Source organism: Elephas maximus, chromosome 12 (genome assembly GCF_024166365.1).
Source record: "Elephas maximus indicus isolate mEleMax1 chromosome 12, mEleMax1 primary haplotype, whole genome shotgun sequence".
In the NCBI taxonomy this organism is placed as follows: domain Eukaryota; kingdom Metazoa; phylum Chordata; class Mammalia; order Proboscidea; family Elephantidae; genus Elephas; species Elephas maximus.
In genome coordinates, this window is record NC_064830.1 from 36,318,417 (window position 1) to 36,331,381 (window position 12,965).

Sequence of the window (12,965 nt, forward strand, 5' to 3'; positions counted from 1 at the left end):
ACTATATTGTTTTAATAATTAAAATAAAAGCATCATTCCATGTCTAAGAAAGTATAAAATTATGGACTAATTAGAATATTCCCTGACTGCCACATAAGAACCTTATAAAATAACCTAACAACTCCAAAAACTAAAATTTATAATACATACTGGAAGTAATTTATTGTTTTCTGGAAGCGAGTTTGCAAGAGTCTCTAACCCCTCATAATCTTCTAACATATAGTAACATTCGGCTAAGCGTTCCTGGTTCCGGCCTTGTACATAATATTGTACAGCATTCAACCTATGCAAAGAAAAAAAGAAAACTTTTAAAACTAATGTGAATCTCCTGTAAATAAGCACTTTCACCAAAAATGTTCCTTCACTGGAATTACCAGTATTAGTATTACTCTATTCATCATCTTCAGTTACAGAATACCTTGGGGGTGGGGGGGCGGGGAACCACGATCTAAAGAATGGAGCAATGTTTAGTTGCAATGTTCTTTGAATATTCATAAGAAATTTTGTTTAATCTGGTATACAGCTGTAGTATTCCCTAACACCGACATAAACAGATAGGCATATTGATTAAAATGAAAACAATGAAAGCCAATAATTACTAAAAATAATCCATAATAAAAAAACAAATATAAAAAAACTTTTTTTTTCAGTGATAAATCGTACAGTGCTTAGAATTGTATACTATCATCTCAAAGAGTTCAAAGCTGCTCACAGTTCCAGTTAAGCACAGGTTTTGTGAGTTTGGAAACTCCAAAGTTTTACATTGCTCATCCTACAACTTTTAGGATCTCTTGCTCACCAATGTGAATCTAGGGCTATTGGTATTTTAGGATCAAGGAGGATGGTCTTCATTTTCTTTGCATGGTTTCACAGAGAGGTGCTCAGGCGGCTACAATTTAAAGTGCTGCATGAATAGAACTGGTGGTCTAGACAGCTTACATACCACTTTTGTCGATCTGCAAAGTAGTCTCCAATGGCATTATGGGCTTGCTCAAGGAGACTGTCATCTGCATCACCAGATCCAGTTTTCAGGAGTTGGAGGACTCTAAACCAATCTCCTAACTTCAGCCGGAGGCCAATAGCAAGGTCTCTACAAACAATGGCATTCATTCATTCATTCATTCATTCAACAAGTACACTTTTTATTAAGTTCTTACTATGTGCTAGGCATAGTTCTAAGTGCTGAGAATACATAGCACTGAATTAGACTGAGAAGGTAACTCTCTAAACATTTCAGAACTTTTAAATGGTCTTTAAACATGACCATAAAACTTAGCCTGACTATATATAGAGGTAACGGAAAGGACCTGGAGTGGAAAAAAGGAACAATTTTCTGCCTTTTACTTTTCCCCAACTTCTAATTTTTTTCACAAAATAACAATTTAAATAATAATCATTTATTTCCACCATTTTCTTAGATATGATCAGATTTATCTCAAAATCTAGGGCAAACACATGCTTGGTTTTATATTTCTATTCAGGGCTTTAGTGTTGTATTAGGGATCAACCGTTAAGTACAAATAATACTAATGAAAACTAGACATAATGTTTACAGCTACAATGAAGTTCTTACATTATTTTATATAAGTCAAAAATGAAATATAAAGAATAAAACAATATCTAAATACCTTTACTTTTGATTGTATGTTCCTTGAGAACTGAAAATTAAATAATGGCCTAATTCAAAAAAAGGAACCGAAATAACGAGCTGAGTAATAATGATAAAAGCCACCCAGTATCTGAAGTTCTATTGTATTTTTTTCCTACCAAATGAAAAATCTCCCAGGGTCAGTCATTAACAGGTGTACAACCTGGGGGAGAAGAAACTCGAACCTGCTGCTGTCAAGTCAATTCCAACTCATAGCAACCCTATAGGACAGAGTAGAACTGCCCCGTAGGGTTTCTGAGGAGCAGCTGGTGGATTCGAACTGCCAACATTTTGGTTAGCAGCCGAGCTCTGAACCACTACACCACCAGGGCTCCCAAATTATAAACCGTAAATTAATGAGGGGTATGTGGAATATCTAGGCTGTAATCCAAATTGAAAATAATTTTCTAAACAAAATAGTGTAATACATTTAGTCTATTTTCTGTTCCCCTAGTTGTGGAAAAAAAAAAAAAAACAGGAACTCTGGAAATGTTCCAGTATACATGGGCCTTGTTACCTTCTGTCCAGATCAAGATACATCCTTTCAGCCTCTTCAAACCTGCCAAAATAGGCAGCAACTTCAGCCTGCTTCATTGACTCACTCTGTAGATTGCCCAGGAGCTTCACAAACTTAATGCCTTGATAGTCTTTGCAGCGCACAAATGCTTGCTCTGCAGTTTGTAAGTCCAGTTTCTGAAGTGCTGCTTCAGCCAGTAGGCGCCTTTATTTAATAAAAAAAAAAAAAAAAGACACAAAAAGCCTATTGCAAATTGCTGGTAATCATGTCTTGAACCAGAATTCAACTATTTTTTCTGTTGTTTTTTAGCAAAACATGGTAAGAAGTGATTATTTTACCATATGTAGACATTTTTCATATAATAGCATTTTTTTATGCTAAGTATTTCCAACTCTAAAATGAATTTCTATATTTTAAAAAGAACAACAAAAATGAAGGTCATCCCCATCAGGAGGCTAGGATGAAGAGATGAGACTTTAAAAGCATACACTACAGGTGTATGCTTGGGGAGTTATTTTGTTTTGTTTTGTTTTTTAAATACCAAAGTCGGGGATGTGGATTGTCCTCTATGAATTGAGATGCATCTTCAATTCCAACTTTCTCAATCAACGCTCGACTATCTCGCAGGGACCGAATTTCAAAGTTAATGATATAATCCTTGTTTGGATGTTCTGGATTCTAAAAGTAAAGATGAAGAGAATGGAATTTCAAATCGTTGCCTTTAGAATATGTACTCTTTTTATAATAAAAAAAGAAACAAGGAATGCACCATATAGTGATCAAAAACAGAGAAGAAAGGAATGTCCATGTTTAGAGTCTTTTGAGTTATGTGGAAAACACCCCAAACCACAAGTAAAGGTCCTTCTGTGGCTATCGTGTTGCCTGTGGGCAATGGTAGACGGGACCCCTTACAGTTACATGTCCTAGTTTCCTTCAGTTCCAATTGTTCTTTCCCCAAAGTGCTACTCCCTTCTGTTAAAAGTGCTGCTGCCCCTCCACTGGAGCAAAAACCACCATACGCCACAGCGTCTACTCTCACTCTTTCATCAGTTGTACCCTGCCACGTCCCATTAGGTAGCAGGCAAACAAACAGATGAAAGGAAAGAAAAAGAACCAGTTCTCACCACTACTTTCCTTTTGTAATTTAGCAGGCTGACCAAATTGAAAAAAAAAAAAAAAAAGCCAGTCTTACAGAAAAGAGCTAGCTAACGGCCACAGAAAGGAAACAAGCAGTTATAAACAACTCATTGATATTCTGTATATTCCAAGTAATGAAAAAAACAAAGCATAAGAGACGATTAGTACTCCATGTATGAAACAACAGCAATGATTTCCAAAACTCAGAGTTCTCTGAGAAGATAAACTAAGCCACCCATGTCACCTTTTGACCTCCCAACTAAACCATTATAACTAGAAAATGAAGTCTTTAGGAACTCCAGGAAAATAGAGCTCATATGGGAAGAGCATGAGGTTTGGATTCTAATTCCTAATTCCATTGCTTACTAGCTCTGTGACTACTCATTCCCCTCCCTGTCGACCCAGGAACCAGGACTGCCTTCACCAAATATAAACCCAACCATGTCGCTCCCTGCTTTACTCCCCCACTGACCCAGCCCCCGGTTCCCAGTCTTATTTCTGCCAGTACTGCAGATGACACACAGCAGCTTTGAAGCCAGGCAGCTCGGAGTCAAATCATGCCTTTACCCACTCCTAACTGGGTGACACTGGCAAATGATCCTACCTCTGCAAGTCTCAGGTTCCTCATCTGAAAACATGGAGATAATAATCAAACCTACTTGCTGGAGATGTGAGGATGAAATGAGATAACATATATCAAGCATTTAGCACAATGTCTAGCTATACTGTTCACATTATTCGGTCCCAGAACTGACCTAGAGCTCTCTTGCTTCAGACTTTTGAACAGACACACCTACACTGGCAGAATCACGGGACCTCCAAACGCTTTCCTAACCAAGCTAGCAAAAGAAATTTAACTTTTTTAATTACCTTTAATATCTCATCCAAAAGAACAGATTTAATTTCTAAATCCTCAAAGTTACAAATATACCCAGAAGTCTGAATGGGTTCCTGTAAAGACAAAAACAAATGTTATGTTTAATTACAGAAGAATTTCCCTCCTTTAACATATCACGTTTAATTTTATTATCAAAATTTGCAAATGAACAGGAAAGTACAGAGAATGTTACCAACTCCCATACGCCCATCACCTACGTAATTGCTAACATTTTTGTAAAATATGCTTCATTTAATTTCTTGACTAAAGTTTTCTTTTAAGTAAGTAAATTAAAGATATCATGATATTTCAGCCCTAAATACTTCAGTACCTATCTCCAAAAGGTAAAGACATTCTCTTACATGACCACATTAATATTATTACATCTAACAATTAATATTAATTCCCTAATGACATCTAATATCCAGCCTAAATTTTCCCAATTAATCCAAAATGTCTTATATAGCTTGATAGTTTTAATTTATGGGATTCAACATTAAATTTAATTCTTAGAAAAAATCAACAAACGCTAACATTTGTATCTTAGGGAGCCCTGGTGGCGCAGTGGTTAAAATGGTCAACTGGTAATGGAAATGTCCGCGGCTGGAAATCATCAGTGGCTTTGAGGGAGGAAGATACGGCTGTCTGCTTCCATGGAGATTTACAGCCTTGGAAACCCTAGGAAGGCGCTATGAGTTGGAATCTACTCAACAGCAGTGAGTTTGGTTTTTTGGCATTTAATATTTGTATTTAAGTACCTATATCAAAGAAGTCCTATACCCTATAATAAGGTTTTATTTGGTAAAGTGTAAATACATGAGTTTGTTACATGTCTCTTATCCTAGTGTTATACACAATAGAAACTAGATTTGTAGAGATAATGTATTTGTATAACTTAAAGCAGCTGCCCTAAATTCTTGGCAGAAAAAATAGATATAAATATTATATAAATAAAAACAAACTCTCAATGTACTTACTACCTCTAAGAATGCTATAAAAGAAATATGACGATGTTGTTTGGTAACTGAAATAATACCAGAGCCTAAAAAAAAAATCTGCATTTATATCATCATAAAATAGGAAACAACCAAAATCAAAATGAAATAATATACCATATTTACATTTCTGAAAGTTAGCCCTTCATATAGAAATAACGGCAGAAACCACAGAAATTGTAATAAAAAGAATACACCAAGAAAGATTAAAGAAAGAGGTAGAAATTGAGTCACATTTAGCTTGAGCTTAGTATGTCTATGTTCAAGAATAAGGCTCTTGCATGCACAGTATATGTGTTGGTAAGGTTTTAAAATGCATATTTTCTTTTTAAAAGCACAAATTGTTAAGGGTCAAATTACATGAAAATTTTTATGAAATCTTGTTTTCTCAAAAAAAAAAGTTCATATGGCATAAAAAGAATATGCTTTTATGAGCAATAACTCTAAAAGAATCAGAACAAAATTTGATTCAAAAAGAAAGTATACGTAATGAGATATTGGTGGCATAGTGGTTAAGAAGTACAGCTGCTAACCAAAAGGTCAGCAGTTTGAATCCACCAGCTGCTCCTTGGAAGCCCTATGGGGCAGGTCTACTCTGTCCTACAGGGTCACTATGAGTCAGAATCGACTAGATGGCAACAGGTTTGGTTTTGGTTTTTCATGTGGTAGGAGCCCTGGTGGCATAGTGGTTAAGAGCTCCTCTGCTAACCAAAAGGTTGGCAGTTCGAATCCACCAGCCACTCCTTGGAAACCCTAGGGGGCAGCAGTTCTACTCTGCTCTATAGGGTTGTTGTGAATTGGAACTGACTAGGTGGGAACGGGTTTGGTTTTTTGGTTCATGTATTAATTATTTCGATACTATATGTAAACCAAATATACTTTAATAAAAATGTTTACCAGAATTTTTGGCTGGATAATGTAAACCAAGTAAGATAGTTAAAAGAAAAATAGTCATAAGAGATGATCTGTAGATTAAAAACAATACCATTTCACCTAAAGCACAATGAAATGTTCAAAAAAAAACCAGAAATAGAAATGGAGAGTGTTTGAGTGAGAGAGAGATCAAAAACTAAGAGTTTCCAAAATAAACTAACAATATTGGTACATAAGTACATATTTACAAATATCTAGGTAACTCAGATTTTAAAAAATTCAACTTCTGCTTGAATCACTTCAACCAATTTTCATTTCCAAAATTTGGTAGATAACTAGTCACATTTCATTTGAATATGAAGTTATAGACCAGCGGTCTCCAAAGCAGGGTATACTTACCCAGACAGTATGCAAGATACTTATTTTTATCAAAACAGTTTTGAAAACTTTACTAATGTATAATATAACAAGGCACACTGGTATCCTTATTCAGTATATAAGCCAGAAGTTTCCATAACTGTCATGGATTAAATTATGTCCCCCCAAAAATGTGTGTATTATGGTGGTTAGGCCATGATTCCCAGTTTTCTGTGGTTGTCTTCCAGTTTGTGATTGTAATTTTATGTTAAAGATGATTAGGGTGGAACTGTAACACCACCTTTACCCAGGTCACACCCCTGGTCCAAAGTAAAGGGAGTTTCCCTGGGATGTGGCCCGCACTACCTTTTATCTCTGAAGAGTTAAAAGGAAAGTGAGGCAAGCAGAGAGTTGGGGACCTCATGGCACCAAGAAAGCAGCACCAGAAGCAGAGCGCATCCTTTGGACATGGGGTCCCTGTGCCTGAGAAGCTCCTCAACCAGGGGATGATTGAGGACAAGGACCTTCCTCCAGAGCTGACAGAGAGAGAAAGCCTTCCCCTGGAGCCGACGCCCTGAATTTGGACTTGTAACCTACTAGACTGTGAGAAAATAAATTTCTCTTTGTTAAAGCCATCCACTTGTGGTATTTCTGTTACAGCAGCACTAGATGACTAAGACAACAACATACAATATAACAGGTATCCTGAGGTGTCCTTACTTATCCATTCAATTTTAGCATATTCTGACATACTGCTAAAGTTTGAATGGGCCTAATTAAGTGGATTTAGGGATTATATTATCTAGGTTTGGCAAACCCTCACAAAATGAAGTTAAAAAACTTCCTGCAGAGAATTTGTGAATTAAAGGTAATGTTAATAACGTAAGTGTAAGCAAGCAAGAAAAGGCAGAACTGACACCTTCGTACTCCTAACACAAATTTTTGGATCAGATACAATACATAGTAAAAACAATGACAATCTAATCAGAGCTGACAAAAGGTCACCTAAAAACTCAAAATTATCAAGCAAACTATTTGAAACATGGGAGTTGTATCCTGTAACAAAAGCTTACTCTAATAAAGTGTGTATTAAGCTTCAGACACTAGCTAATGATTATACGTAACCACAACAATTAGCATGACATTTTAAAATTAAGTTTGTTTCATTCTTTTAAAATTTATCTTTTTCTCATTGTTTTAAGATTTCTATTTGGGGACATGATTCATAAGGTACTTGTATTAATTTAGGAGGCCATGTATGTAATTTATAAACAAATAAGTATGCATGCATTGGGGCGTATTCAAAAGTTCATATATCCCTGGCTTGAAAGGGAGGAGAAAAGGTAAAAAAAAAAAAAAAATGCAAGCTAGTGGATGAAAATGTGAAATATGAAAGGAATATGAGCATGAAGTAATAGCACCAATGACAGGGAAGACAGAGTTCTTCTACTCAGAAAAGTAGAAGAACTGAATCAGTACCTTGAGTGGGTTATTGGAGATGAAAACGGTCAAGCAGGAAATTTCATCATTAGGTACTCTTTTTCTAATTCTCATGTGGTAAAAACATATTGCTATTAATCCTCAAACAATAGCTTATCTCCAGAAGAGACATACTATTCTATAGCTCTGCAGATCCAGTAAGTTCTCTATTTTGATGAGCATGTCCTTACATGATCAATGAGCAATGAAAGGAGTGAATAGGAGAGTTAACCAACCAAGCAGTGACCACAGTGAGCCAGTGTCCTCACAAAGAATGAAAGAAACAACACAGCATGGTTTATAAAGAAATCTCGTCAATGGTGAGGTTGTAAGAAATTCATCTAGCTCTAAATCTAACAGAAATTGAACTATTCACCTAACCAGAAAATAAACTCAAATGAAAAAAAGGCAGATTTTCTGTCAAAACTACTTAAAAAACACGTTCCACCAGGCAAAGATTTCACTTGGTACTAGACTGACCACGTGTGCTACACACATATTATCAACAGCCAGGGACAATACTCTCATTTCTCCAGGCATACTGATTTCTGACTTGGGGTTAGTGGGGCCAAGGATAGGGAAAAAATCCTAACATTCGAAAAGAATCTACTCTCGTCCTCAAGGTCATTCTGTGATTACTTGTCAGATTTCCACACTGTGGCAAGAGTCAATCTTCTCTTTGGCCCCTGAAAGGGGCCTGAGCTTACAGGTCAAATCGAGCATCTCTGAATGCCTTTCATTTGGACCATTACTCAAAGTCTAAGAATTACAAGAATCCCTAAAATTCCTGAAAGCTTTAACAAAGCCTTTGAGAGTAATTTATGCAGGTCATTTGCCAATTCAAAGATTCCAGTATAGCTCAAATGGGGAAATAAGAAAATAATTTACGATATTAAAGGATCATATAGTTTCCCACTAAATAAATTACTACAGAAGATCACTGGCAGCTCAGGGCCCAAAGCGTGCAATTTCTTCCCCAGAAGGAAGCAATAGGTTCAAACAGAAACTAATGACATAAAGCATTTATTAACTCATCTCTTATTATTTACACTAATTGGGGACAGCAAAAGCAAAGAAAATTCCAAATTTAAAATCCATTAATAATTCAAAAGTTGTTTAAAAGATTTATCTTCTTTTAACAATGTTTTGATTAGCCTGCCATTCAAATTATTTTGTATTTCCTAAACACAACATCTAACATTTGGTCCAGAAGCATACTAAATGACAGGGAAATGCAGAGCCCAAATATTAGCTGATGTGAGCCATGAATAGAAAATCAAAATACAACTATAAAAATGATTGAGAATGGGGCTTGACACCTGTCTTAGTTATCTAGTGCTGCTATAACAGAAATATCTCAAGTGGATGGCTTTAACAAAAAGAAATTTATTTTCTCACAGTTTACGAGGCTGGAAGTCCGAATTCAGGGTACCGGCTCTAGGGGAAAGATTTCTTTCTCTGTTGGTTCTGGAGAAAGGTCCTTGTCTCTTCTGAGCTTCTGCTCCTGGGCAATCTTCATGTGCTTGGCATCTCTCTTTCCCATCTCTCTTTGCTAGCTTGTGTTTAATCTCTCTTACATCTCAAAAGAGATGGACTGAAGATACACTCTACACTAATACTGCCTCATTAACATAACAAAGACAACCCATTCCCAAAAGAGATTAAAACCACAGGCATAAAGGCTAAGATTTACAACACACATTTTTGGAGGACACAATTCAATCCATAACATACCCAAGTGACAGTAGATTAATTACAGTTCACAAGTATATATTCCTACCAATATCTGGGTAAAAAAGAACACAGATTAGGCGGTGACAGAGCAAAGGTAAAAATAAATAGGTCACAGCGTGCACATTATAAAGTGGATAGGTAGGCAGAAGCAAATAAAAGAACAAGGTGATTTCAAAACTGCATTTTTTCTCTTTGCTAGATTGGTTTAAGAAATTTTAGTAAATAAGGCTGCTAAAAAACAAAAAACCAAACCCGCTGCCATTGAGTCGATTCCAAATCATAGGGATCCTATAGGAAGAACAGAACTGTCCCATAGGGTTTTCAAGGAGCGGCTGGTGGATTCAAACTGCCAACTTCTTGGTTAGCAGCCTGAGCTCTTAACCACTGGGCTACCAGGGCTCCAAATAAGGGCTCCAATAAGGTTATTACCATATTTTTACACAAATAACACATGCCTTCTACGTTTGTTTGCCCACCGTGCCCTCCCCCACTCCCACAAGGCACCCTCACAAGCACTGCCATGCCAATCCTCTTCCGCGTGTTTCTGTTAAAAAATTAGCATAGCTCTCTTACAAAAATACCTCATGTGGGGAGGGCGCAGCTGGCAAACAAAAGCAGACGTTTTGTTTGTATAAAAACATGATAAATTTCTTTAACTGACTTAGGCAAGGGCAAAATAAAAAAGATTATACAGTGATCATGGTTCTATCTTTAAAAAAAAACCAGATAAATGCTTAGAAAGTGGCTTTCAGAGAAAGTAGCAACTATTTTAAAGGTGAGTATTATTTCCACTTAAGACCAAATATTTAAAAATTCCACAGAAATGTTTCTATTTATTTTCAGATATTTGTGCAGCCAACACCAACAAATTCTTGAAGAAACAAAGGGAAAATATCCAGGTTTTGACATTTGGCTCATTGTTTATGTATTACTTATGCTCATTTCATGATTTTACCTCAGGGTCCAAATTTCTGAAAACATACATTCTTGTCTTCTCCATCATTGCAAACAAATCAGGATTATCTTTGGCCCACTTCATATCCCAGACATCTTTTCGCTCCAATTTTAACAACTCGCCAATTACTTGCTGTCCTGTACTGTCTGTTACCCGAGCATCCAAGTCAAAGAAAGTCAGAACTCCTGAAATGTCTATGATAGCAAGACGACTAAAAATAATAAAAATGGATAAGGGGAAAAAATGCAAAATTATTACCAGTAATTATAAACATAATTACTTACAACCATTCTTCTTCAAAATCAGTTCATCAGAAGCCTGGGAATAAGGTAGTAATGGCTTTATAATAAATATATGGTTTAAGCTTTTTTTTTTTTAATAAATTTGACAGAATTTATGGATTACTTTCCATTTTGCTTCCCTGTAAGGAAGCTGTATCCAAAGAGATTCAACCAACTGATTTACAAATATAGACTCAATATTCAAACTTTAAGAGTAAAATATTATACTAGTATTTCCATATGCTCAATCAGAGAAAGACCATGAAACTAAACTCAGGATAGTAAAACCACAATGAACTATAAGACGAGCTTAAAACAAACACATGTTTACATTTATTACATAAATTCAGCAATCTCAATTAATAACTTCTAAGTCTAACATTGATGGCACCTAACAACAAGTCTAACATCTACGTGAGGAGACATTTCAGGCTTACCTAGAGTTGCAATTCAAGGATAACTGGTAGGCTTGACAATTAAGGGAATACTTTTGAATCAAACCAACATTAGGAAGACTGTATCTCTGAATGGTGCCAGATTCACGACCCTATGGAAATTACTTTTGATTACTAAAGTATATTTTCCATAATAATATTGAGCTACAACTACAGATCTCTATGTTCACACATTTGTTTCAGAACCAAAGTGATGACAATTCTGAGTCATGTTAGTGAGTAGCATACATTAATCTCCTAATTTAATTAAAACCTTTTTAATAAAGCTGCTGAAGGTGGCCCAATTTTTTTCATGTAACGTTCAAGAAAGTAGTCAGAAACCTCACTCTTGGTACTCTACAAATTCTTGCATCACAGGGAAGAATTTATTAGGTTAATATTCAGAGTACATTAAAAGCTAAATCATAAAGCACCTGCTGAACTGAATTTTATAAATATGAAAAATCACTGTGAGAGCAACATATGAAACAGCTGTTACTGGAAGTCTAGGTTTTTAAGCGATACCTTCTATCTGATAATAGTTTTGGCAAGGGAACAAGATGCTACAATGAACATTAGCTTAAATAAGTTTAAAAAAACAGAATCCACACCCATGTTCATTGTAGCACCGTTTACAATAGCAAAAAGAAGGAAGGAATCAAGGTGCCCATCAACGGATGAATGGATAAATAGATTATGGTATATTCACACAATGGAATACTATGCATCGATAAAGAATGATGAATCTGTGAAACATTTTATAACATGGAGGAATCTGGAAAGCATTACGCTGAGTGAAATTAGTCAGTTGCAAAAGGACAAATATTGTATGAGACCACTATTATAAGAACTCAAGAAATAGTTTAAACAGAGAAGAAAATATTCTTTGATGGTTACAAGAGGGGAGAGGGAGGGAGGGAGGGAGGGAGAGGGAGATTCGCTAATTAGATAGTAGAAAGGACAACACACAATACAGGAGGGGTCAGCACAACTGGACTAAACCAAAAGCAAAGAAGTTTCCTGAATAAACCGAATGCTTCAAAGGCCAGCAGAGCAGGGGTGGGGGTTTGAGGACCATGGTTCCAGGGGACATCTAGGTCAACTGGCATAATAAAGACTATTAGAAAACATTCTGCATCCCATTTTGAAGAGTGGTGTCTGGGGTCTTAAACGCTAGCAAGCAGCCATCTAAGATGCAACAATTGGTCTCAATCCACATAAGCAAAGGAGAAATAAAAGCACCAAAGACACAAGGTAAGTATGAGCCCAGGAGTCCAAATGGGCTACATAAATCAGAGACTACATCAGCCTGAGACTAGAAGAACTAGATGGTGCCCAGCTACAACCAATGACTGCCATTACAGGGAGCACAACAGAGAATCCCTGAAGGAGCAGGAGAGCGGTGGGATGCAGACCCCAAATTGTTGTAAAAAGGCCAGACTTAATTGTCTGACTTAATTGTCTGACTGAGACTAGAGGGACCCCAGAGGTCATGGTCCCCAGACCTTCTGTTAGCCCAAGACAGGAACCATTCCTGAAGCCAACTCTTCAGACAGGGATTGGACTGGACTATAACATAAAAAATGATACTGGTGAGGAGTGGGGTTCTTGGATCAAGTAGACACATGAGACTATGTGGGCAGCTCCTGGCTGCAGGGGAGATGTGAAGGCTGAGGGG

The 12,965-nt window shown here is 36.5% G+C and overlaps 1 protein-coding gene across 2 annotated transcripts in view; it reads right to left on the bottom strand.

Moving 5' to 3' along the window:
* Positions 1 to 12,965, bottom strand: part of WDR35 (WD repeat domain 35) — a 67,695-nt gene that overhangs the window by 13,667 nt on the left and 41,063 nt on the right. For both annotated transcript variants that reach the window (XM_049903678.1, XM_049903679.1), the window contains 7 exons: positions 11,291 to 11,400; positions 10,573 to 10,783; positions 4,173 to 4,253; positions 2,707 to 2,843; positions 2,166 to 2,369; positions 944 to 1,090; positions 151 to 283 (listed from right to left, as the gene is read on the bottom strand). In XM_049903678.1, the coding sequence (XP_049759635.1) occupies positions 151 to 283; positions 944 to 1,090; positions 2,166 to 2,369; positions 2,707 to 2,843; positions 4,173 to 4,253; positions 10,573 to 10,783; positions 11,291 to 11,400 (1,023 nt within the window). The remainder of the gene's footprint in view (positions 1 to 150; positions 284 to 943; positions 1,091 to 2,165; positions 2,370 to 2,706; positions 2,844 to 4,172; positions 4,254 to 10,572; positions 10,784 to 11,290; positions 11,401 to 12,965) is intronic.